We start from the raw sequence: 27605 nt of genomic DNA, 5'->3' as shown, positions 1-27605 counted from the left end.
ATTAGTGACAAAGTTTTCTTTGTACCATCTAACATATATCATTATTCTAGCATTAGATGATTGTTCCTTGTTCACCTATAGTTTTCCCCCAGTTTATCTCTTGTCATTTAGATTTGTTCATTCTCCAGCTCATCCAGTCATGTACCTTTCCACTTGTCTGCCTACCTACGGAATTGACTATGTTGAATGTTCATTATGAGTTTGCATATCTGGATGTGCATTTGTATCCGAGTGGGTAGATAGTCTACAGTGTATACAAGTGAGTAGGTATGTAGGGAGCACTTGTTTTTTGCAGCTGAAGGAGTTGGAGAGGGTATGGGCATAAATGTATTATTTGTGTATCAGAATAAATAGTAAGTCTCAAGCTGAAGCATAACATCGTCTTAAAATGCTTTCTTCTTACCTAGTGTAACTCTTAAAAAGTATGTGATAGGGTTCCATTTTAAGAATGCCTGGAAGGATTTCATTAGAATAGTGAATTTCCTTTCTGGGTTGGTTTCTTTCTCAGAATGTAACAGATATTGCTGTAAATAAAATAAATGCCATAATTTCTGGCTTAGAGGCAATAGGGTATGGACAAATGAAGTTCTTTGCTATAGAAGCAAAGATTAGGCTGGTAAATATGGATGTAGGTGAGAAACCAGGAATGTGGTGCCTGGGAATCGAAGGGAGTGGAACTTCTCAAGGTTGGTGTGGAGGTCAGTATGCTGAAAAGAGATCTTAATAAGCTTAGAATGGGATGGGGTCTGCTAGACTAAAACATTTGTTTATTGGTTTTGGCAATTAGGATATTGTTCTTCACTGTGGCAAGATCAAGGTAAGTTACATACTTAGGGGGTAAATAAAAGATGCGGAGGTGGAGACAAAGTGTAGATAAAGACCAAACTTTCCTAAAGCTTACTGATATAGGAGGGGAAATAGATATAGCTAAGAGAGAACATGAGGTTGACAGAGGAACGTGTGTGTTTGTGTTTTTAAATATGGGGAAGACTTTAGCATGTTTAGGTACAGGAAGGACTCACTTGTAGACTTGTAGAGAAAGGGGTGAAAATGGCTGGAGTGAGGTTTCTGAGGATGAGTATGGGAGGAAGAGGAAGGCTTTGAGCCTTTGCTGTATGTGAGACTGATTGGAAAAACTCCAGTCTTCTCCTGTGTTTCTCCTTTACTCTCACACTACTATCCCACTCACAACACTTCTGACACCAGATGTGTGAGTTTTTTCCCAGCACCAAGCAATTCTGTGACACCAGTTGGATGTCCTACAATTTAATCCAGTTCTGACATTATCTACGTGGAAATAACGTCAGGTCCCACTCAGTCCCATGAGACTGCCCTCCCTCCAGATGCCAATAGCAGGTAGTAGGTCCCAGGTTACCCACAATCTCTGTTGGACTTGGCTACAAATTGGAGATTCCCATGACATTCTCCTTTTGGATTTGATTATTTGCTAGAACAGATCATAGAACTCAGGGAAACACTTATGTTTACCGGTTTATTAAAGAAAATATTAAAGCAGGGGTCCCCATCCGGGCTGCACGGCAGGAGGTGAGGGGCGGGTGAGTGAGAGAAGCTTCATCTGTATTTACAGCCACTCCCCATTGCTCACATTACCACCTGAGCTCCGCCTCCTGTCAGATCAGCGATGGCATTAGATTCTCATAGGAGCGCGAACCCTACTGTGAACTGCGCACGCAAGGGATCTAGGTTGCACGCTCCTTATGAGAATCTAATGCCTGATGATCTGAGGTGGAGTTGAGATGGTGATGCTAGCGCTGGGGAGTGACTGCAAATACAGATTATCATTAGCAGAGAGGTCTGACTGCCCAGAGACCATAATAAATCAATTGTTTGCAGGCTCATATCAAAACCCTATCAGTGAGTGGCAAGTGAGAACAAGCTCAGGGCTCCCACTGATTCTGCATTATGGTGAGTTGTATAATTATTTCATCATATATTACAATGTAATGATAATAGAAATAAAGTGCATTATAAATGTAATGCGCTTGAATCATCCCCAAACCATCCCCCCGCCCCCCGCACCGGTCCGTGGAAAAATTGTCTTCGACGAAACTGGTCCCTGGTGCCAAAAGGTTGGGGACGGCTGTGTTAAAGAATACGGATGAAGAGATACATAGGGTGAAGTCTGGGAAGGTCCTAAGCCTAGGAGCATCTGTCCCTGTGGAGTAGAGGTGCATTGTCCTTCCAGTATGTGGGTGTGTTCACCAGCCTGGAAGCTCTTTGAATCGCACGCCACTGGGATTTTATGGAGGCTTCTTCACATAGGCATGATCAATTAGTAATTCCATTTCTAGCCCCTCTCCCTTCTCTGGAGAGTGGAGGTGGGCCTGGAAATTCCGAGCTTATAATCATGGCTTGGCCTTTCTGGGTACCAGCTCCCATCCAGGAGCCCACCCAGAGTCACCTCATTGGAACAAAAGCTGCTTGCTTCTAGTGCTCTTATCGGTTAGGGATTTATAAGGGTTTCAGAAGTCCTATTTCAGAAACCAGGGGTAGAGACCAGTGTATGATTCTCTATTATCTCACAGATACCATGCTAGATAATTATCTATATTATCTGATTTAATCCTCCTGAAAATTCTATGCAGTGAATACTTATTCTTATTTTCAGAAATATTAAGTAACTTGCCCTACATCAGTCATACAATGGATACGTTTGTCTCTCTGCCTTTGTTCATAATCTTTTAGGATCTAGATCATCAGTAGAAGGACTAACCTTAAGAGAGAGAGATGCTTCTTCCATAGTGATAGGAGGAAGGGAGAACAGGATGCAGTTAAGTCAGCCTCTATGCCAGTGATTCCTAAACCTGGAGTTTTATCAGAATTCCTAGGCACATTAGAGATTTAGTTGTTTTTTTAACACTATAGGACAAAGAATAGATACATTGCTTTTATTTGGTGTTTTAACCTTGGCCGGAGGACGGCTAAAAAGTTATTAGAACTGCAAAGTAGTTGATTACGAATGTTTGTTTTTCCAGTTTCCATAATAACTATAAAACACTCTGAAAAATGCTGTTGAAATGTGGAAGATGCTTAAATAAACAAAATAACGTACTTTAGATTCTTGATATTGTTGGATTGAGCCTTTTAGATTCTCTTAATTTATTTAACTGTTTCAGGTTTTAAAGTGTGTTTTCCACCTTCAAATTTCAACCCAGACAACTTTTATTAAAAAATAATCATAATTTCTTTGTGGTACAGTTCCCTAGTGAGAAAGAGTGGATTTAGAGCTCTGTGCACCATGAGGCCTGGGATATTTTGGATTTGCTTCATTGAGTTTATTATGAGTTTTGATAACTTTGTGTGAGTGGCATTACCTATATCTAATTAGGAGATATTTGTTTCAGAAATTAATTTTCTTTTGTATTTCTAAATTAGCTTCTCTCAGCAATGTTTGTTTTTAGGTTAGGATTTTGTGTCTTAACCTACTTTCTTGTTAGGGCTTACAGCTTGTAGGGCTGTGCTCTAACAGAGACTTAAAGAGAAGCTCTTTTTGTGCTAATGTTAGTTTTTAACTTTCAAAGAAAATTAATTTCCTATCTACCAAATACTGGCAGCACTGTGATGTTCTGTAATGGCTTTAACAGCTAGTGGTTAATTCCATGCTGAGTAGAGTCAAGAGTGAACATTGTCTGCCTTCTCCCATGTTTTATTTAGAGTCCAAGTATACTGGGCAGTGACATATCTTTCATCTCTGTGTACAGAGAATTCTACAATGCTTGTACAGAGGTAGCTTTTATTGGATGCGTAGTCCCATAGAATTGTCATATTTTACAGACACAGGGCCCAAGAGATTGTTTCTTTACATCCCTTATCTTTGTAGGTGAAAGAGAAGACTTTGGGTGGTTCAGAAACTTGCTCTAAGTTGGTTGTTCTCAACCTTATCGGACCCATTGCTCCATTTTTTTTTTTTAACCAAATACTTTAAGCACCCTCTACCTTTTACTAACCTGAAAGAAATTCATAGATAATATAAGCCACCTTCTTTCTAATAAATCAACATAATGTTCTAATTATAAGATAAAAGGGAAATTTAAAAATTGATTTAGAGTAAAATGATAGGAATTTCAATATGTAAATGCATAGTATGACTGTATAAGTAGTCAGATACTTATATTTGCATACTAAATCACTGTGAATGTGACAGCTACAAGTGTAGGCTGACAGATATGCCAGGTATCAGTCAGTGACTCAGATAACACAATCGGGACTGTCATCAGTGATGTAATTTTTCAAAGTGGTGAACAACTCTTAGTGAAGTGTCAAATAAAACAAAGTATAATCTTCCCTTGATTTACAAGGTAATTGCCTTCCTGGAAATTGAGTGAATTTTATATTTATATGTAAAATGGAATTAGGTTCAAACGTCAGATAATTATAAATCAGGTTTTTTTTCACCCACATAAATGCCAGGTGAGATATTTGACGGTTTTGTGGGATGCAGAATTGGACTTTGTTGTAAAGGATCATCCTGGGTACTACAGAACATCTGATGTCTCTGGTCTTTAACTGCTAATTGCTAGTATTGGCTGCTCATCTTTGTGACAACGAAAAACACCCTCAAATTTCCAAACGTCTCCTTGGAGAGAACTACTGCCTTAAAATATACAGCTGAATTGTAGAATTGGGACTAGAACTTGGTCTCTTATTCTTAGTCTCCCCATTGTGCCATGCTGAAACGATACTTCAACTTGCTTCACGTGTTATGTCCAGTATGACTGTTAATAATTAATTTTGAAATCTGAAGAAATGTTGCAAATAAGTCTTTCCAATAATTACAAACAGCACTCTGTCAGTGCTAATGATGTGCTTCTCAATTTGTTGTGATACTAAGTTATCATAAGTCAGGTTCTTCCTCTAGCTCTTCATTACCGTAAGTCTTGCTTTTAAGTCTGTTGTTGTTAACCTGCAGAATACAGTTTGACTCAGAGCCTTTTCTCCATCAAAGAGCTTCTAGCCTCTATTTCATTCAGCCAATAGTTAATGAGCACCTGCTGTGTGCTAGCAACTTTTTTAGGCAATAGGGACACAATGATGAACAAAGCAGGTATTCCCACTGTTGTGGAGCCTACAGCCAAGTGGAGGAGAGAGGCCTTAAGCAAGTAAACACATAAATGAATACGGTTACAGGTATGTTCATTCATTTGTGATGGAGAACTATGAGAGAGAATAACAAGAAATCTCTGTGATTATGAAACAGTAGGAAAGGCCTCCTCGTAGAAGTGACATTTATTCTGAGATCTGAAGGACAAGTAAGCGTTAGCCAGGAGAACAGCTCCAAGTCAGGGAACAGGGTATTGAAAGGTCCTAGGGCAGGAGAGGTTGGCCTGTGGCTGGTGACTCTCCGGGCAGTAAAGCTACTTTGGTTACTGGGTTATCCTTGTTATTTCTTCTTTCTTCATTAACATTGCCCTGTGCTTATCTGGAATTACAAGCAGTTCCCTGAATGTATCTTACTATTTCATGCCCCAGTACTTTTTTCTTTTTTTGGTACGTACTATTTCCTCTTTCTAGAATTCGTCTTCCCACCCCAGCTTTTCTTTTCATGGTCAGCTCAAAGATTGCCTTCTCTGATTTTCTTCAGCAGGCTTAGCTACTTATTTCTTTGAGTGCTTATTGAACCTTGTGTGTACCTCTGTTATAGCAGCTACCACATCATTTTGTCTGTCTGACTGTTTCCCTCTTTGATAAACTTCTTGAGAATTGAGATTGTATTTCATTTGTATAAATCCAAGACCTACTATAATAAGAACTTGACACTTAGTAGACAATAGTATTTATTTAGTAAATGGTCAAATGTATTCTTTTTTTTTTTTACTAATCCTTCATTATAAAACTTTCAAATATGTTCAAAAGTAGACACAATTCTCTTTTATTTAAAAAAAATTTATTGAAGTATAGTTGATGTACAATATTATATAAGTTACAGGTATACAATATAGTGATTCACAATTTTTAAAGGTTATACTCCATTTATAGTTATTATAAAATATTGGCTATATTCCCCATGTTGTACAGTATATCCTTGTAGCTTACTTTATACCTAATAGTTTGTACCTCTTAATACTCTACCCCTGTGTTCCCCCCACCATCCCTTCTCCCCACTGGTAACCACTGGTTTGTTCTCTACATCTGTGAGTCAGCTTCCTTTTTGTTACATTCACTAGTTTGTTGTATTTTTTAAATTCCACATGTAAGTGATATCATATGGCAGTTGTCTTTTTCTGTCTGATTTATTTCACCATACCATAATGGTATGGAGTGCATACCATAATGCACTCCAAGTCCATCCTTGTTGCTGCAAATGGCAAAATTTCATTCTTTTTTATGGCTGAGTAGTACTCCATTGTATATATATTACCATATCTTCTTTATGCAGTCATCTGTTGATGGAAACTTCGGTTGCTTCCATATCTAAGCAATTGTAAACAATGCTGCTATGAACATTGGAGCGCATGTATTTTTTCTTTTTCTTTTTTTATAAAGTTTTTTTGGTGTGGACTATATTTAAAGTCTTTATTGACTTTATTACAATATTGCTTCTGTTTTGTGTTTTGTTTTTTTGGTCGCGAGGCATGTGGGATCTTAGCTCCCCGACCAGGGATCAAACCTGCACCCCCTGCATCGGAAGGCGAAGTCTTAACCACTGGACCACCAGGGAATTCCCTGGAGTGCATGTATTTTTTCAAATTAGTGTTTTTGGGTTTTTTTGGGTATAAACCCAGGAGTGAAATTGCTGGGTCATATGGTAGTTCTATTTTTAGTTTTTTGAGAAACCTCCATACAGTTTTCCACAGTGGCTACACCAATTTACATTCCCAGCAACAGTGTACGAGGGCTCCCTTTTCTCCTCATTCTTGGCAACATTTGTTATTTGTGTTCTTTTTGATGATAGTCATTCTGACAGGTGTGAGGTGGTATCTCACTGTGGTTTTGATTTGCATTTCCCTGATGATTAGACAGAATTCAGTAATGAATTAATATGTACTTGTCACACACCAATTTATGTCAGTCTTTAAAAAAATTTAATTTTTTTATTGATGTAACAATGATTTATAACATTATATAAGCTTTATGTGGACAACATTGTATTTCTACTTCTGCATACTTTACAACATGCTTATCACCAAAAATTTATTTTTCATTCGTCACCATACAGTTGATTCCCCTTTACCCATTTTGCCCTCCCCCCAACCCCTTCCCCTCTGGTAACCACTACTCTGTTATCTGTATCTATGTGTTTGTTTTTGTTTGTTTGGTTTATTCACTTACTTTGTTTTTGTTTGTTTATTTTTTATATTACACATATGAGTGAAATCATGCTGTATTTGTCTTTCTCCATCTGACTTATTTTATGTAGCATAATACCCTCAGTGTGCATCATGTTATTGCAGATGGCAAGCTTTCATCTATTTTTATGGCTGAGTAGTATTCCATTCTATATATATACCACATCTTCTTTATCCATTCATCTGTTAATGGGCATTTAAGTTGTTTCCATATCTTGGCTATTGTAAATAATGCTACAGTGAACACGAGGGTGCAGATATCTTTTCAGAGTAGTGTTTTCATATTCTTTAGATGATACCCAGACGTGGGATAGCTGGTTAATATGGTAGTTCTATTCTTAATTTTTTGAGGAATCTCCATACTGTCTTGCATAGTTACTGCACCAATTTAAATTCCCATCAATAGTGTACGACTCTTCCCTTTTCTCCATATCCTTGCCAACAGTTATTTCTTATCTTTTTTATAATACCTATTCTGACAGGTGTGAGGTAATTTCTCATTGTATTGTGGTTTTGATTTGCTTTTCTGTAATAATTAGTGATGTTGAACATCTTTTTATGTGCCTATTGGCCATCTGTATGTCTTCTTGGAAAAATGTCTGTTCATCTCCTCTGCCCATCTTTTAACTGGGTTGTCTGGTTTTTTGGTTGTTGAGTTTTACGAGGTCTTTATATATTTTGAATATTATACCCTTTATCAGATATATTATTTACAAATATCTTCTTCCATTTGATGTCTTTGTTTTATTGATGGTTTCCTTTGCTGTACAGAAGCTTTTTAGTTTGATGTAATCCCATTTGTTTATTTTTACTTTTGTTTCCCTTGCCTGAGGAGACATATCTAGAAAGATATTACTAAGACCAATGTCAAAGAGCATACTGCGTATGTTTTCTTCTAGGAATTTAATGGTTTCAGGTTTTACATTCAAGTCTTTAATCCATTTTGAGTTAATTTTTGTGATGGTGTGAGATAGTACTGTAGTTTCTTTTCTTTTCTTTTTTTTTTTTTGTATGTGACTGTCCAGTTTTCCCAGAACCATTTATTGGCAAGACTGTCCTTTCTCCATTGTTTATTTTTTGCTCCTTAGTCATATATTGTCCATATATGTGTAGGTTTATTTTTGGGCTCTCAGTTCTGTTCCATTGATTCATATATGTGTAAGTTTATTTCTGGGCTCTCAGTTCTGTTCCATTGATTCATATATCTGTTTTTCTGCCAATACCATGCTGTTTTGATTATTATAGCTTTGAAATATAGTTTGAAAAGAGGGAGCATGATACCTCCAGCTTTGTTCTTTTTTCTCAGGATTACTTTGGCTATTCAGGGTCTTTTGTGGATCCATATAAATTTTAGAATTTTTTGTTCTATTTCTATGAAAAATGTCCTTGGGCTTTTGATAGGGCTTGCATTGAATCTGTAGATTGCTTTATGTAATAAGGACTTTTTTTTTTTTTGCGGTACGCGGGCCTCTCACTGTTGTGGCCTCTCCCATTGTGGAGCACAGGCTCCGGACGCACAGGCTCAGCGGCCATGGCTCACGGGCCTAGCTGCTCTGCGGCATGTGGGATCTTCCCGGACTGGGGCATGAACCCGTGTCCCCTGCATCGGCAGGTGGACTCTCAACCACTGAGCCACCAGGGAAGCCCTGTAATAAGGAAATTTTGACAAGTTGTATTTTATTCTTTTTGTTGTGATTGTAAATGGGATTGTTTTCTTAATTTCTCTGCCAGCTCATTATTAGCACATAGAAATGCAACAGATTTTTGTATATTGAACACAGCAACTTTGCTGTGTTCATTTATTATTTCTAATAGTTTTTGTGTGTGTGTGTGTGTATGTAGTCTTTAGAGTTTTCTGTATATAAAATCATGTCAACTGCAGATAGTGACAGTTTTACTTTTTGTCTTTCCAATTTGGATGCCTTTTATTTATTTTTCTTGCCTAATTGCTCTGGCTAGGACTTCCAGTACTATGTTGAATAAGAATGGTGAGAGTGGGTATCCTTGTTTTTTCCTGATCTTAGAGGGATAGCTTTCAATTTTTCACCATTGAGTATGATGTTAACTGTGGGTTTGTCATATATGGCTTTTCTTATGTTGAGGTACGTCCCTTTGCTATCCACTTTTTTGAGAGTTTTTTTTTTTTTAACCATAAATGGGTGTTGAATCTTGTCAAATACTTTTTCTGCATCTATTGAGATGATCATATGGTTTTTTCCTTCATTCTGTTAATATGGTGTATCACATTGATTGATTTGCATATATTGAACCATCCTTGCATCCCTGGAATAAATCCCACTTGATCATGGTGTATGATCCTTTTGCTGTATTGTTGATTTCATTTTGCTAATATTTTGATGAGGATTTTTTCATTTATGTTTATCAGAGTTATTGGCCTGTAATTTTCTTTCTTTGTAGTGTCTTTGTCTGGTTTTGGTATCAGCATGATGTTGACCTTGAAAAATGAGTTAGGAAGTGTTCCCTTCTTTTCAGTTTTTTGGAATAGTTTGAGAAGGATAGATATTAAATCTTCTTTGAATTTTTTTTTTTTTTTTTTTTGCAGTACGCAGGCCTCTCACTGTTGTGGCCTCTCCTGTTGCGGAGCACAGGCTCCGGACGCGCAGGCTCAGCAGCCGTGGCTCACGGGCCTAGCCGCTCCGTGGCATGTGGGATCTTCCTGGACCAGGGCACGAACCCGTGTCCCTTGCATTGGCAGGTGGACTCTCAACCACTGCGCCCCAGGGAAGCCCCTTCTTTGAATATTTGATAGAATTTAGCTGTGAAGTTGTCTCGTCCTGGACATTTTGTTTTTTGGGAGCTTTTTGATTACTGTTTCCATCTCTGTACTAGTGACTGGTCTATTCACATTTTCTATTTCTTCACGATTCAGTCTTGGAAGTTTGTATGATTCTAAAAATTTGTCTATTTCTTTTAGGTGTCCTATTTGTTAGTGTATAGCTGTTCATAATATTCTGTTATAATCCTTTGTATTTTTGTGGTGTCCATTGTTATTTCTCCTCTTTCGTTCCTGATTTGATTCATCAGGGCCTTCTCTTTCTTTTTCTTAGTGAGTCTAGCTAATGGTTTGTCAATTTTGTTTGTCTTTTCAAAGAACCAGCTCCTAGTTTCATTGATCTTTTCTATTATCTTTTTAGTTTTTATTTCATTTATTTCTGCTCTGCTCTTTATTACTTCCTTCCGTCTACAGCCATACCACCCTGAATGTGCCCAATCTTGTCTCTATTACTTCCTTCCTTCTACTAACTCTGGGCTTTATTTGTTTTTCTTTTTCTAGCTCCTTTAGGTGTAAGGTTAGATTGCTGAGATTTTTCTTGTTTCTTGAGGTAGGTCTGTATTGCTATAAATTTCCCTCTTAGTACTACTTTTGCTGTATCCTGTAGATCTTGGTATGTTGTATTTTCATTTTTATTTGTCTTCAGGTAATTTTTGATTTCTCCTTTGATTTCTTCATTGATCTAATAGTAATATTTCAGTAGTATGTTGTTCAGTCTATACATATTTGTGATTTTTCCAGTTTTATTCTTATAGTTGATTTGTAGTTTCATTCTGTTGTGGTTGGAAAAGATGCTTGATTTGTCTTCTTAAATTTATTGAGACTTGTTTTGTGTCCCAACGTATGTTCTATCCTTGAGAAAATTCCATGTGTACTTGAGAAGAATGTGTATTCTGCTGCATTTGGATGGAGTGTTCTGTACAATTCTATCAAATCCATCTAGTCTAATGTTTTATTTAAGGCCGCTAATAGTAGGGGTGTTAAAGTCCCCTGCTATTATTAGTGTTGCTGCCAATTTCTCCCTTTAGGTCTGTTAATTGTTTCATATATTTTGGTACTTATCTGTTAGGTACATACATGTTAATCACCGTTATATCTTCTTGATGAATTGTCCACTTTATGGTTAGATACTGTCCATTTTTGTCTCCTGTTGACCTTTTTGGCTTGAAGTCTATTTTGTCTGATATGAGCATGGATACCTCTGCTTTCTTTTGGCTCTGTTTGCATCGACTATCTTCCATTCCTTTACTTTTAGCCTGTATATCTCTTTAGAGCTAAGTGGTGTCTCCTGGAGGCAGCATATAGTTGGGTCTTGTTTTTTAACCCATCTAGCCACTCTCTGTCATTCAGTTGGTGAATTCAATCCATTTACATTTAGTGTGATTATTGATAGATGAGGATTTAGTCCTGCCACTTTATCTTTTGTGTTCTGGTTGCTCTATATTTCTATTGTTTTTCCCTGTGTTTCTGTTTGCCATTTTGTGTTGGTGATTCTCTATTAAACCTTTCTCAAATTCCTCTTCTTTCTGTTCTGTATCTCTGCTCTATGTTTATGTTTTGTGGTTACCCTGAGGTTTTTATTAAACCTCTCCTAGAGAAAATAGTCCTTTTCCTGCCGATAGCATCTCACCTTCTTTTACCTGTATAAATTCTGTCCTTTTCCTCTTCCCTTTTTATGTTTTTGTTGTCTCAAATTATCCTTTTTCATGTTGTGAGTTTGTTAACAAACTGAGATAGCGATAGTTATTTTTCTGCTTTCTTTACAACCTATTCTGATAAACAGTTGCAATTCTCTGGTTCTGTCTATTTATCACCTTGCTCAAAGTTTTGTGTATTTTTGCTGTTTTGTTTCTAGTAAAAGAGCTCCTTTTAACATCTCTTATAAGGCAGGTTCATCTAGTGTTGATGAACTTCCTCATCATTTGTTTGTCTGGGAAAGTATTTCTCCTTTATATCTGAATGACAACTTTGCTGGATAGAGTATTCTTGGGTGACAATTTTTGTCTTTCAATATTTTGAGAATGTCATTCCACTCCCTATTGGCATGTAGGGTTTCTGCTGAGAGATCTGCTGATAGCCTAATGGGAGATCCTTTGTAGTTACTATCCTTTTTTCCATGGCTGTCTTTAAAATTCTGTCTTTGTCATTGACTTTCAACAGTTTTAATATTATGTCTTGGAGAAGGTCTTTTGCATTGAGGTGGTTAGGTGTTCTCTGAGCTTCATGGACTTGTATGTCCAGTTACTTCTCCAGGTTTGGGAAGTTCTCTGCTGTTCTTTCTTTAAATAATCTCTCTGCTCCCTTCTCCGTCTCTTCTTCTTTTAAGATACCCATTATCCAGTTCCTAAAAGAATCACAGAGCTCTTGTAGAATTTTCTCATTTTTAAAATATCTTATTTCTCTTTCCTTTTCTACTTGTATCATCTCTAGATTTCTACCATTGAGCTCACTAATACGCTCTTCCATATGCTGTGCTCTATTTCCAGTGTCTTCTAATGCATTCTTCATGTTGTTTATTGAGTTCTTCAGCTCCAGAACTTCTGTTTGGTCTTTTAGAGTTTCAGTCTTCTTGGTAAAGTATTCCTTCTGCTCATTAATTTTATTTCTGAGCTCATTAAACTGCCTGTCTGAGTTTTCTTGTATCTCGTTCAGTTTCTTCATGATAGCTACTTTGAATTCTCTATCAGTTAGATTGAAATATTCTGTGACTTTTAAGTTTGGTTTCTGGAGATTTGTCATTTTCTTTTTGTCGTATAGTATTACTGTGGTTCTTCATGGTGCTTAATGAAATGTTCCTCTGCTTGTGCATTTGAAGTTAAATGACAGGTTAGAAGTGAGAGTGCTTTCTTTTGTTTTTTGGTAGGTGGTGCTGTAACACAAGCTTTTGGTTTATCTTATCTGTGCTACCTCTGGTTATTTTTGAGAATTGGCACTTTCCAGCCCCCACTGTCTTTGTAAGAGGTGTGGCTCCATGCCTTCTTTGTCACTTCTTGTGCCTCTGGGGTAGTTGCTGCTTTGCTTCTGCCGGAGCTGCTATGTCATGAGGATGGTAGGCTCTTCCCTTGTGTCTGGGATCCCCTGAGACACAGGCTCTGCGGGAAGAGGAGGATAATTGGAGGGGAGCAGGGTTGTGCAGGCTCCTCCACCATGTTGAGTGTCATAAGGGTTCTGCTACTGTGGATGGGGGGCCAGGGCTGTGGGAGGGACAGGGTCCCAGGCCCCACTGCCACTGCTTCCCAGTTACCTGTGGCCACGGGCACTCCCACAGTTGGGAGACCAAAGTCATGTGTGCTGGTTCTCCTGCTGCTACTGGGTTTTCTGAAGCTGTGGGCTCATCCGTCTCGGTCATAGGGCTGGGATTGCAGGCACCGACTTCACTGTTCCCTTGGTTCCGCCTCCTCCATGTGTTCCAGTCCACCCACCTTTAGATATGCAGATGTGTGGAATTCTCCAGTGTCCTGTTGAGTTGGGCAGAGGTATACTTTTGTTGAGTTGTGGATGTTTTGCAGGCTGTAGATTGAAGGGGAGAAACAGGGGTAGCCGTGTTTCTGACAGCACTCCCATGAGAGATATTCTTTTGAAAGACCTGAAGACCCCACACCTCATCCATCCCCTCCCTCCCTGCCACCAGGACCCACTCTCCACTAACTCTGACTTTCTTCAGTGGTAATACTTGGAAAATAGAAATACATGGATGTGACACAGATCAAAGATGTTAAGAACGTGTTATAATGATCTCATAAACCAGACTTTGGCAGTATGAAATAGTACTTAATTGGTTGCACTGAATTAGAGCATACCATTAAAGCCCTCTTGTCTTTATGTAAAGTTAATAAAAGATGAGTAGCAGCAAAGAACTAGGTTGTTCTTTCATTTTGATGTTACTGGTATTGACATTTACTATAAGTACAATTATTTTTTTCACATTATTTAGGTGAGTTTTAAATCTTTTTAATCTCATTATCTTTTGACCTAGAAAAAATATTTTTCTATTGTAGGAAACTGAAACCAGTATGTTACGTAGTATAAACAAGGTTTTGAGCCTTGGTTGGCGCTAGGGCAAAGAACCTCTAGTTCAGAGAGTTTTATATAGGGCTAATTCAGCCTTCCTCCGATGTCTTAAAAATGTTTTTTCTTTCAGCAAAGTAATAAAATATTTAATTTTCATAAAACACTTTTTACGTTTTTCTTTTCCAGAGAGTGATGCCTTCTAGCTTTTTCTTGCTGTTGCGGTTTTTCTTGAGAATTGATGGGGTGCTTATTAGGATGAATGACACGAGACTTTACCATGAGGTATCTATTCTCATTTAATGAAAGTACTAATTGACGTTGAGCTTGTTCATGTTGTTACGTTGTCAGTCTGACAGTTTGAAATTCAGTAGTGCTTTATATTATATGGCTATTTGTCTAACCTTTAAGATTGGGTGTGTCATATTCACTGTTGACTGCACAGTTATCGAAACATTAAATCTTCTTTTCCAAAAGTTCTACGAGTTGAACATGTTTTCCAAAAGACACTCCCTGGTAAAGGGGAGTCTGATGCTTTTTAAAAACCTCTTAAACTTAATCTCTTTAAGAAAACTGTCCCTTAACTCTTACATTTTTGTAGTATGTGTTGTTTATGTAATGTCCTGATATTAGAAATACCAATCTCATGGCCTCCAGAAATTTGTATTATACAATTATTTTGATAGTTGTTTTAATATTTGAAAGCTCTGTGCTCCATTTCAAGGAACTGTTAACATATGAAGTTTTTAAAAAAATAAGTGAAGAAACTAGGGGGGAGGCTTAAATTGAGTCATGAAAATTCTTCTTGTAGCTTTATAGCAGCCTATCCTTTTTGAATGAATTTTTAACGTCATATTTGTGATCACATAGAATGACGAATGAAAGAAGAAACCAGCAGTATCAGTCAGGGTAATCGTAGTAATAGTTAACTCTCCTAACAACCCTATGAAATAGATGCTATTATTATCTCTGTTTTACAGCTGAGGCAACTAAGGCAAAGAGAGATTAAGGAACTTGCCCAAGTTATACAGTTAATAGGTGGCAGAACTGGAATTTAAGCCCAGTAGGATGTGATTGGATTGGTATTTTCCTAAATCCTGCACTTTCTTTTTCTTTTGAAATAACATGGTCACTGTGATGGATCTTTTTCTTTTTAAAAGTAATAGTAAAGTACTAAAAATAAGCTATACTTTACTCCCTCAGAAAAAATGAAATCTAAATTTTTAGAAATGCTTATACTTTAACTCAACGATATTGATTTTTTTTTCAGAATTTATCCTCAAAAGATTCTTACATACAGTAACCCACAAATATTAATCAGGCAGCTGTATAGAGTTGTATATATAAAATATTCATGGCAATGCTATTGTTTATAATAGCTAAAAGGAAAGAAGGAAGGCGCTATAATGCCCATTGAATGAGCATTGGTTAAATGGCCATTTATATCCTGTTGGCCTACAACAAATAGACTGCCAGATATTTCTCCAGCAGAGTTGGAATTATTCGGGATCAGCAGAAAATTGCAATTCAGGTCTGTAACCATGGTGAGCCATGTGCAAGTCCCCACACGGCAAGGGAAGGAGAATGCTTTTATAGAGAGGAAAAGGAAAATGGGAGTGCTACAGTAAACAGAGAATCCATGACTTTCCATTGGTTGAGTCCTTGCCAGGAAATAAGAGGAGTCTTTCTTTTTTCTGTTGGGCTCTGCTATGATTGCTGGGTATGAGAGCTCCCCATTCTAGTCTCCCAAATCTATTTAATTGAGGTTTCTGTTTATTAATTTTTTACAGTCCATATAGTAGAAAAATATGCAACCATTAAAATTAATGGCAGAAAGTTGTTTAACTGATTTGGAAAGATGCGCATATTAATGTTGACTTTTAAGATGCAAGTATGAATCTATATGAGATTTTATGTAGAGATTTCTAAATGTTAAGGATAGTGTTATCTGTGGAGATTGTGATTGCTGATGATTTATACTCTATACGTTTATAGTATTTGATTTTTTTTTTAACAATGAGCATTAATCTGTTTTGTTGATATAAAAGATTGAAACTTTAAGGGAGCATAATCTTGTGATTTTTCTTTTATTAAATAATGTTTTACCAAAAAAATAAATTGCTTTCTAAAACCTCATTTTAAAAAGTCTTAAATGGGAAAACTGAAGTACCAAAAAAGTGGCTGTAAATAAACAATTTGATAAGAATTTATTAGAAATGGGAAAGAATAAAACTTGTTTAAACTTTTTTGGGGAGGAACATAAAAGTAGCCACAGTTATGTAGGTAGATGGTAATATAGCTTAAGGAAAAGATGTAGTTCCAAACTTGAAGTAATATTAAAATCTCTTGCATATCTCATTTACAAACATACACATTTTCTTTCAAAGTAAAACCTTTGCTTGTGTTTTTCTTACATGATAATTATTAAATCTGTTTACATATGCGTATCAGATATTAATGTGATTTACAGAGATTGGAATTCAGAATTCAGAATTCTTGAATTAGTTATCTCACTGTAGAATTAGATGTTCTTATCAGACTTAATGGTACTTTCACAACCTGTTCTAAAATGTGGGCAGTTCTGTTTAATAGGATTTTGTTAATCAATATAAATAAATTTATTGCAATTTTTTTGATTTTTAAACATAGGCTGACAAGACCTACATGTTACGAGAATATACATCACGAGAGAGCAAAATTGCTAATTTAATGGTACAGTATTTAAATATCAGTTTTTAGAAGTTAAATTTTAATGTTTTATTTTAAGTATGGTATTCCCCCATGCCCCACCCATCCACCAAATCTACATCCCTAAATCCATTCATTTACCTAATAGGGCTCTATAGGAGAAATCCTATTGGAGTGTATTTTTTCTGGAACTTACCTCAATTACAGTTAGAGTTGTTAGGTACCTTAACCATCGTCCAATCCAATTTCCACATTTTATTTTGGAAAAACTGAGACCCAGAGGTGTGACTCCAAGTCACATAGCTAGTTGGTGGTGGAGCTGCAATAGGATGTTCTTTCCATGACTTACTTTTGGGGGCATAATCTCCCCTGCTTTTTTTTGCTCCCCTGGGACTTGTAAAGGGTTTCTACAAGTCTATAGCATTTGATAATGGGTTGTTTAAAAATTGATACCTTCCTGCTAACTTGATTTTTTTATTCACTCTTAATGTTTATTTCTGTCTATATATAGAATATACATAGGTTAGAAAAGTTACATAGGGTCTCTTGTAGACCACATATTGGCATCTAACTGAAGGCTAGTGCTTTCAAGGTACAAAAATAACAGGAAAAAGGGATTAGATTAAGATGTATTAAATTCTTAGAACATTTATGGGAGCATTATAAATGATATATTCCTATGATCTTTGAGGAAACCATCTAGTAACAGAGCTGAGTCAGTAACAAGAGATACCTGATATTATTAGGAACACCTGATGATGCGCGCTCTCTCTCTCTCTCTCTCTCTCTCTCTCTCTCTCTATATATATATATATATATATATGGCATCTCATTTTAAAATTGGCATGCTTTAGGAATGCTTGAACGAAAGCATTTTCAAAACTATCAGTGCAGTAATTTAATATATGCTAATATGATTTATGTATTTCCTAGCATGTTTCACCTTCCCTCTTCACGGAACCTAATGAAATATCACAGTATTTGCCGATAAAGGAGGCAGTTTGTGAGAAGCTAATATTTCCAGAAAGAATTGATCCTAACCCTGCAGACTCAAAAGAATGTACACCTGTGGAATAGAATTTATTACAACATATACTGACCGTGGAATCCGACTGGAGACCTTGGGGCTATTTGGAGGGGGTATTTTTATTATGAGAATTAATTGCCTTGTCTATGTGCAGATTTTCTGTAGCCTTAAAGGAAAAATAAATAAATAAAAGAGTGTCGCAGGCAGTTTCCACTCAACTGCTGTTGTACTCTCTGTCTTCAAATTCATATTCCAGAAATTTATATCTTCTGGAGTTAAATTCAGATTTCTAAATTGTCACAAAGTGGGGTCTCACCAGTAGGGGGTGATGTGTGTATCTCTCAGAAGCAGTGGCCATAACCTGTATCTATCATGAAACACTATCTTCTACCACGAGGAAGTTACTTTAAATCAGTGAATCGTAACACCTTTTGACTTTCATATGATTCCTAATTGTTCACGTTGATGTAGTGGCTCTTTACCTTGGGTTTTTTGATGTTTATTCACACTTCTGGAGAGTCATGACTTGCCTCCTAGGAAATTGATCTCAAATGATCTGTACCCAGAAATTAAAAAAAAAATTACCCTCCTAAATTTTAATTGGCTTTTGAAGTTTAAAGAACGTTTCAGACATAGAAACAAATAAACTAGGTTTTTGGAGAACTTAAGGTGTTATGTCCATGGAAACACACAATCATGGTTTGCCACTGACAGGATGTCAGAGCTGTCTCTCCTCCATCTTTAGGTGCTTTTTCTTATGTGTGGTTCTATTTGTACTGACGTTTTTTACTTCCAGCTTCCACGCACCCTCAGAGTGAATAAATCTTTTGGATATTGAATTTGATATTGGTCCTAAAAGGTTTGAAGTGTTAATATGGATTGTTTTAAGCAAAAATTACATCAGCCTCTGAAGCAACCAGATTAATTTTCTGCTTAAAATATTTGAAGGGTAGCTGTGGAGGAGGAAGGGGCTTATTTTAAAATCTAAAAGCCAGTTTTTCCTTTTTTAACTTCATGTTTTTGGGAATTCCCTGGCAGTCCAATGGTTAGGACTCCACGCTTTCACTGCCAAGGGCCTGGGTTCAATCCCTGGTCAAGGACCTAAGATCCAGCAAGCCGTGCAGCATGGCCAAAAAAAAAAAAGATTCATGTTTTTAACATTACAGGGAATCCAATAAAGTGTAATTAATTAGTACAAGATCTAGGTAGTACAGAAAGTTTACAAAAGTAAATTTGAAATCCATTTGGTTATTTTGATGGTGACCCTTTAAACATTTTATATTCTTTTCTGCCTTTTAAAATGGTCTCCTTTTAAAATGGTAGCAAGTGGTTATAAAGCACCAAGTAAGAAATTACTTTAAATGGATTTAAAAAAATATTTTATTTAAAGGGCAGGGGAAAAGAATTACCCCCTTTTTTTCTTGTTTGAAACAGCTATTGTACATATTTCCACTTGATACATAAATCATTAAAGAAGAATATTTAATTGTAAGTATTAGCAAAACTCTTCAGGTATTAGCCTGAAGATAAATTTTAGTGAAACAAATACAGTTGGATATTCATCATTACTCAGACTCTGGTGTGTTGTTGTGTATATTGTTTTTTTAGCTAATTTTATTAGCTAAATTTGGTCACAAATGATTTGGGTATTTGTTTGCTCTCTGCTACATCACCTTCAAGGGATAGGAGATCAGGATTTTGTTGGCTTTGAGAAAATACATGGCATGTTCACTGTATGTTAAGTATACCGGTACTTAATGTTTTCCCTTAGGACAGAAGAGTGTATATATTGTACTCTGCTTTCTGTTTATTTTATTTGCCATGCAGATTTGAACAGAACAGACTCTTTAGTCATACAAATTATTAAAAAATGAAAAACTGTAATAATATTTATTAGTTGAATTAGAGGTTTCTGGGCAGCATCATATTACACATATATTTTTAACTTGATTCAGATGTCTTAGTCCCTGAGTCAGTCTTAAATTACTTATTTTGAGAATCCGTTGTTAAAAATTGTAGAATTGACTGTTTTATAGAAGAAGGTGGGAGGTGGATAGGATGAGTGTACTTTTGAAAGCTTCATTAGTTTATTCCTGTGGAGAATGCCAAGAAAACTTATATTTGCCCATTGCTAAACAAGACATATACCATTTTATATTTATTTGTTCCAAGTGTCTTTTTGTAAGAGGAGAATAAACAATAAGTAATTACCCATCTGTGTTTTGCTATTTCATTTAATTTCGTTTTTCTTGAAGCTTAATTAAAAAATGGTTTGGTATACCTTTCTTGTTTGTGCTTTATGTTTTGAACTTGGTCAACATTATAGCCAGATTCTCCAGACAGATTATAAATGAAAATCTAACAGATAGTCCAGAATATAATCCTCCAGTTTAGCTACTGGGCTCTTGTTCTTCCTCTTTCTCTGTCCCCTAGTGTGGGTTGGCCAAAAAGTTCATTTGGGTTTTTCCGTAACATCTTATGGAAAAACCCAAATGAAATTTTTGGCCAACCCAGTACTTCTGTGGATGTTTTAATTAGCCATTGTTTTCTCTATGATAGGTTAATGCTTTCTGTTTTTGAAAATATAAATACTTGTGGTATGTATCATTCCATTTAGTTTTAAGTACTGTCCAATATGGTGCTAGGTACAGGGGTTACAGTAATGAAGAGATGATTCAGTTGGCCCTCCGTATCCTCAGTTTCTGCATCTGCGGATTCAACCAATCATGGATTGAAATATTGAAAAAAAAATTCCATGGGGCTTCCCTAGTGGTCCAGTGGTTAAGACTCCGTGCTCCCAATACAAGGGGCACAGGTTCAATCCCTGGTAGGGGAACTAAGATCCTGCATGCCCCGCGGCGTGGCAAAAAAAAAAAAAAAAAGAAAAAAAATTCCAAAAAGCAAAACTTGAATTTGCGGTGTACCCGGCAGCTATTTACATAGCATTTACATTGTATTTACACCTATCTGCATAGCCTTTACGTTTTATTAGGTATTGTAAGTAATTTAGAGATGATTTAAAGTATATGGGAGGATGTGTGTAGGTTATATGCAAATACATCATCTTATATAAGGGACTTGAGTATCCTCAGATTTTGGTGGGGGGAGGGGACTGGAGTCAATCCTCTGTGGATACTGAGGGATGACTGTATTATATGTCTTCATGGAGTTAAAGTCTAATGGAGGAGACAAAGTAAAAATAATTACAAATTTTAGTAATTGCAATGACAGAAATAATACTGACTTTAAAGAGAATAACAAAATCACCTTTGGTAGAAGTAGAGTTCTACCTGGAAAAGCATGTATAAAGCCTCAAGAGAATGTCACTCCTAACTTACCCAGGAGAAAAATCTGGGTAATCTATACAATTACAGTTTTTCTTGAGCATATCAGACAGCTGAGGTTGCAAAGCAAAGTAAACTAAATCCCAAAGAGTGATAAGCCCTCCAACAAGAGGTGGAAACTACCAATCATTTCATCTTAGAGCATGAGAGAAACAGGTGGCCACTGTACGTACAAGCAGGTAAGAAAAAAATTAACTAAAATTTTAATAAATTCTGAAAGGCTTACTATGGGCTAGTTGTCAGTTTGGAAGAGCTGAGAGTCTCAAATAAGAGGACTTCATACACTCACACAGGTTCTTTCCCAGGGGCCTACCCCAGTGCTCACAAGAAACACTGGGGCAGGGCAGGGGACCAGAAAGTCCCTGTCAGTGGTTCAAGCATGCAGGAGGTAATTGGCTCCTGCTTAGGGATAGGTATGAAACCCTGCCCATTTGTCCTAGACCCCTCTTTTGAAGGATGCAAAAGACTTAAGCTGCTGGGGGAAGAGCAACAAATATCACCCCCCAGGACCCCAGCAAAATCCATTATTTCTGGGGGAGGAATAAAAGCAAAACCCATCTGCTTCTGGGAGGAGGAATAGGAAATGCTCTGCCTTCAGGCCACGAAGAACCATTACTGCTGGAGAAGGAGTATAAGCAAGTAACCTCTGACCTTGGAGGAGGAACAGAAAAACCTGGGCCCAGGATACTATATGGATAGCAAAAAGAGAAGTCTACCACTGGGAGATGGGCATGAAATTCACACAACAGTAGAATGCACATTGTTTTCAAGTGCATCTAGAACGTTCACCAAGATAGAGAATATTCTAGGCCATAAAACCTCAATAAATAAAACACTTGAAATCTTGTGAATTATGTTCTCTGACCATAACAGAATTAAACTAGTAAAAACCAGTAACAGATATCTGGAAAATACCCAAATAACCTCTGATGAGAGAAAGAAGTAAAGGGAGACAAATACCATGATCATAGAATGAAAGACTCAAGATGTTAATATGCCAGTTCTCCCCAGATTGGCCTACAGAATCAATGTAATCCCATTCAAAATCCTAGGCGGCTTTTTCATTAGACATTTTTTAAGATGATTCTAATATGTGTGGAAATCCAAAGAATCTAGAACAGCCAAAACAATTTTGGAAAAGAATAAAGTTGGAGCACTCAGATTACCTGATTTCAACATTTAGAGCTACAATAGTCAAGACCACATGACAATTATTTTAGCATAGACATACAGATGAATGGAACAGAATAGTAAGAAAGAGACCTAAAGATCTACCTTGAACAAAAATGCCAAGGTAATTCAGTGGAGAAACGTTAGTCTTTTTTTTTTTTAACATTAAGAATATTTTTATTGAAGTATAGTTGATTTACTATGTTGTGTTAGTTCAAGGTGTACAGCAAAGTGATTCAGTTATATATGTATGTATATATATACACATACATACATATATACTTTTTTAGATTTTTTACCCTTATATTGTATACTCAATATACAAAATATTGAGTATAGTTCTCTGTGCTATACAGTAGGTCCTTGTTTATTTTATATGAAATTATAGTCTTTTCAACAAATGCACTGGAACAATTAGACATCCAAATGCAAAAAAAATTTTTTTTTGAACCTTATTTCACACCATGTACAAATATTAAATCATAGACCTCAATGTAAAACCTAAAATGAAGAAAGTTGTGGAGGTAAACAAAGATCTTAGGTTTAGACTTTAGGTTTCTTCAATAAACACAAAAAGCATTAGTGACTTTATGTTTCGTCAATAAAACACAAAAAGCATTGAACATAAAGAAAAAAATGATAAAATGGCCTTCATTAAAATGAAAAACTACTCTTTGAAAGATACTGTTAAGGATATCAGTGGATAACCCACATACTGGAAGAAAATATTTGTAAGATATGTATTTGATAAAGGACTTATATCCAGAATATATAAAGAACTCAACTCAATAATAAGACAATCCAATTTTTAAAGTTGTGGATGGTAAATAAGCATATGAAAAGATGCTAAAAAAAAATGCTAAAAATTCATCAGTTATTAGGCAAATACAAATGAAAACTTCAATGAGATATGACTACACCTATTATAATAGCTAAACTTTTAATATCTGACAATACCAATTGGCAGTGAAGATGTGAAACAGCTGCAATCTCACACACACATTGCCAGGGAGAATGTGAAATGGTTCAACCACTTTGGAAAACAGTTCGGCAGTTTCTTTCACTTACCATTCAACCCAATAATCCTAGAGAAATAAAATGCGTCAACACAAAGACCTATGTACAAATGTTTGTAACAACTTTATTAATAATTGCTAAAAACTGGAAACAATCCAAATGTCCAGATAAACAAATTATGGTGTATCTTTACTGCTCAGCAATAAAATGGAACTAACTACTAATACATGCAACTACATGGGTGAATCTCAAAACCATTATGCTAAGTGAAAGCAGCCAGGCGTGAAAGACTAAGCACTGTATGATTTCATTTATATAGCTGTATTAGGGCTCTCCAGAGAAATAGAACCAATAGGAGATATATACATGTATAAAAGATTTATCATATGAAATTGGCTCATGTGATAATGGAGGCTGAAAACTCCCAAGATCTATAGTCAGCAAGCTAGAGACCAAGGAGACCCAATGGGGTAAATTACAGTCTGAAAGCCAATCCCAAGAAGAGCCCATGTTTCAGTTCAAGTCCAAAGGTTGGAAAAGACCTTTGTCCCAGCTCAAGGTAGCCAGGAGTGCATTTTTATTCAGCCTTTTTGTTCTATTTAGGCCTTCAACTGATTGGATATGGCCCACCAACATTAGGGGGGACAATTGGCTTTACTCAGTCTACATATTCAAATGTTAATCTCTTCCAGAAACATCCTCACAGACACACCCAGGGTAATGTCTGAACAAATGTCTGGGCACCCGTCTGGCCCATACAAGTCGATGTATAGAATTAACCATCACAATGACATTCTGGAAAAGGCAAACTTACTGGGCAGGAATCAGATCAGTGGTTGCAAGAGAAAGGGAGATTATTGAACACAAAGGGATATGAGGGAAGTTTGGGGGAGGTGATGGAATATGCCATGTTTTTATGCGGTGGTAGTTACATGACCATATAGGTCTCTCAGAACTCATTGAATTGTACACATAAAATGGGTGAATTTCCTTATATGTAATTATACCTCAATAAACATGAATTTAGAAACAAAAAGAATTTGAGGAGCAATTTAAAAAACAAGAAGAGTTGGTCTGGGGACTATTCTGAGGACATGGCATTTAAACTAAAACCTGAAGGGTGAAAATAATTTAGCCATGTGATTTGTTTGGGAGTGGAAAGAGCTTTCTAAGAGAGGAACAGTATGAGAAGTCTTTGAGGTAGGAAAGACCGGCAAATTCAGGGAAGTGGACAGAGCTGGGTTGCTTGAACACAAAGTGAGGTTAAAGAAACTGGTTAAGGCCAGATCATTTAGGGGTTTATAGTCCATGTGTAAGGAGGATAGATTTTGATGCAATGAGAAACAATGAGAAGTTAAGTATGGAGGCAAGTGATCTGACATATTTTCCATTCACTTTAGCTGTGACGTGGGGATGGGTTGAAGGTGTGAAGAGGCAAAGCAGAGAATCAATTAAGGAGGCTGTAGCAGTAGGCCAGGTGAGGGGTGATGCCATTTGAACTAGGATTGCAGCAGAGCTTATTAAGAAAACTGGGCTCAAAATATACTTTTGGGGCTTCCCTGGTGGCACAGTGGTTGAGAGTCCGCCTGCTGATGCAGGGGACATGGGTTCGTGCCCCGGTCCAGGAAGATCCCACATGCCGCGGAGCGGCTGGGCCCATGAACCATGGCCACTGAGCCTGCGCGTCCGGAGCCTGTGCTCTGCAATGGGAGAGACCACAACAGTGAGAGGCCCGCGTACTGAAAAAAAAAAAAAAAAAATTATATATATATACATACATACATACTTTTAAAGTTGAATTCACTGGGTTTTCTGATAAATTCAACATGAAGAATGGAGGAAATGGAGGAATGAAGGGGGACGTTTAAGTTTTTTTTTGACCAAGTAGGGAGATATTGGTGTTATGCAATGTGATGGGGACAGAAAGGAGAGACAAATTTAAAGCAATGAAAGTTCTGTTTGAACACGTGAGGTCTGGAATGCCTTTGAGATGTCCAAGTGGAAATGTTTAATGTGTAGTTTAATGGGTAATGAAATCTATAGCTCAGTGGGGACTTCCCTGGTGGTCCAGTGGTTAAGAATCCGCCTACCAATGCAGGGGACACGGGTTCAATCCCTGGTCGGGGAACTAAGATCCCACACGCCCTGAGGAAGCCGGTGCACCGCAGCGAAACACCCTGCTTGCTGCAGCAAAGATCCCACGCGCTACAACCAAGACCCAACTCAGCCAAATAAATAAATAAATATTTTTTAAAAAGAGAGAAAAGTTATCGCTAATATAGATAACATTTAAAGTCATAGCAATGAATGAGATCGCTTTGAGAATTTTTTAAGGAAATGAAGAAGGCCTTGCAGGGATCCCTGAGCAACCCTTGGACGTCAAAGACGGGAGAAAGAGCAGCCAGTGAGTAGATGAAACCAGGGGAAAGCAGCAGAAGCCAAGGGAAGAGCAGCATATTTAAAGGTAGGAGTTGTCATTCGTGGGGAATGCTGTCAAGGCAGCTAGTAAGGGGACAGGGGTTTCTAATGGCAGCATGGAGGTATAGCTGGTTTTGATACAGTTTTGGGGGAGTAGTGACGTTAGAAGCCAGACTGGACTGTGAAAAGCAAATGTAGAAATGACAGAGTTTTCAGCAAAGCTGCCTTCACAGAATCGGGCTGGTAGCTGTGGTGTTGCTGGGACAGTCACATCTATGGGAATAGTCCAGTAATCAGACTGGTGATTCAGGAGAGGGTATAACCAGTGGAACAATTGGTATTATTGTAAGTGAAGCGATTGAAAGCCTCATGCTTTATACTCGTTTATCAGCCATTTCTCACAATAACTTTGTAAAGAATTATTATTAAGTCTATCAAAATAAGATTCCAGATAACACTGGTTCCAAAAACCAGAAATTATCTAGTTTCTTTCCTTACTTGCTTAACCACATAGCCTCCCTCAGGCATTTACAGAACATCAAAGGCTTTCCCTAATCTTTGCTAGGGGCACACACTTAGTTGTCCCTAGGATGTCATACTGTAATACTCCTGTCAATGTGAGCCCTGTTCTTGCTTTGGGGCTTCACTGAGTTGCACTGTAACTATTAGGTCAGGCGGTGCTTATGGGAAATCTGCCTGCACTGGTATCATCTCCAGGAAACATGTTTAGGTGTGTGGGGTTTCCTACTCAGGATGTATTTAGGGCACTGGCAGAGAAACACCCGTGTGGCTTTGAAGGTTGGACTAGTGTTAGAGTGACAGGCCTCTGTGTGAGCATGAGACCTGATTCTGTCAGAGACCGAAATAAAAGCTCATTACAGAAAATATCACCCCTGTCTGGTTTGGGTTTTCTGCAAAGCATAACCTGAGACCAGCACTAAGATGCAGGTAGTTGGGACGTGATCTCTGGAAGAACAAACAAGTGAGAACGTGGAGAAAGGGAGATAGGGAGGCAAGGCACAATGTGGTGTAATGAATGAGCAGGTTACCTCTTGCTGGAGACTTCTGAGATGCTTTGTCCCAAGGAACGAGCCTTGGATTGTCCCAGCAGAGGAGGGGGGCCTGGGGCATTTATAATCCCACCCCACTGGACCTGGCTCCAGGGGATAGCTCCCCCCTTAACTGCCACACTCCAGCACACACACACACATGCATGCACAAGAAAGGGCTTGGGAAGAGATGCTATCTGCATGCCAGGATGTCTGCCACAGGTGCAAGTGGATTCAGGTGGGCGAAGGAATATGAAAGGGGGCATCAACAGCCCTCACTAAAAACCCCAAATTCATGTATTGCAAACTTACTCCCCTGCGGTGATGACGAGAAGAGTCTTGTTTTTATTATCCCCAGTTCTGTGCACTCCTGAACTGAAATGGTTTCTCTGACCCCTGTCCACTTAACTGTTCCTTTATCAGCCAGCTGTGTTGTAATTGATCAAGGGGCTACCAGGTGGTGAGAATCCCCGAAGAGTGATGATAGGACGTCAAACCATTTCTCTTCAGTTCTCTTTCCTCCTTTAAATGATCATGCCTCTCCCCAAAGGGACTTTGAAAAAATATATCTAAACTCTCACACCACCATTAAAATCAAGTGAACACGCAAAACAATCTAGGGCTTGTAGCAAAAGAAAGCTGGTGTCTGTTTCCCTGCTAAACCTGCGTTCTCGACCAGGCACCCATAAGCAATGGCTGAACTTTTGCTCTACGTTAACTCCCCTGGAATTGGAGGCAACCTTTCTTCACATGGGCTAGGGAGAGAGGCTCTATGCAATTATA

At 37.5% G+C, this 27605-nt stretch overlaps 1 protein-coding gene across 3 annotated transcripts in view; it reads left to right on the top strand.

Moving 5' to 3' along the window:
* TIPRL (TOR signaling pathway regulator) overlaps positions 1-20038 on the top strand; it is a 36303-nt gene extending 16265 nt beyond the window's left edge. For all 3 annotated transcript variants that reach the window (XM_060296731.1, XM_060296741.1, XM_030875549.2), the window contains 3 exons: positions 14299-14394; positions 16759-16821; positions 17731-20038. In XM_060296731.1, the coding sequence (XP_060152714.1) occupies positions 14299-14394; positions 16759-16821; positions 17731-17874 (303 nt within the window). In that variant the 3' untranslated portion in view covers positions 17875-20038. The remainder of the gene's footprint in view (positions 1-14298; positions 14395-16758; positions 16822-17730) is intronic.
* Positions 20039-27605: the final 7567 nt, after the last annotated feature.

This window comes from Globicephala melas, chromosome 1 (genome assembly GCF_963455315.2).
Source record: "Globicephala melas chromosome 1, mGloMel1.2, whole genome shotgun sequence".
NCBI classification, from domain to species: domain Eukaryota; kingdom Metazoa; phylum Chordata; class Mammalia; order Artiodactyla; family Delphinidae; genus Globicephala; species Globicephala melas.
The sequence above is the reverse complement of the archived record's forward strand: the minus strand, read 5'-3'. Positions and strand labels throughout refer to the sequence as shown.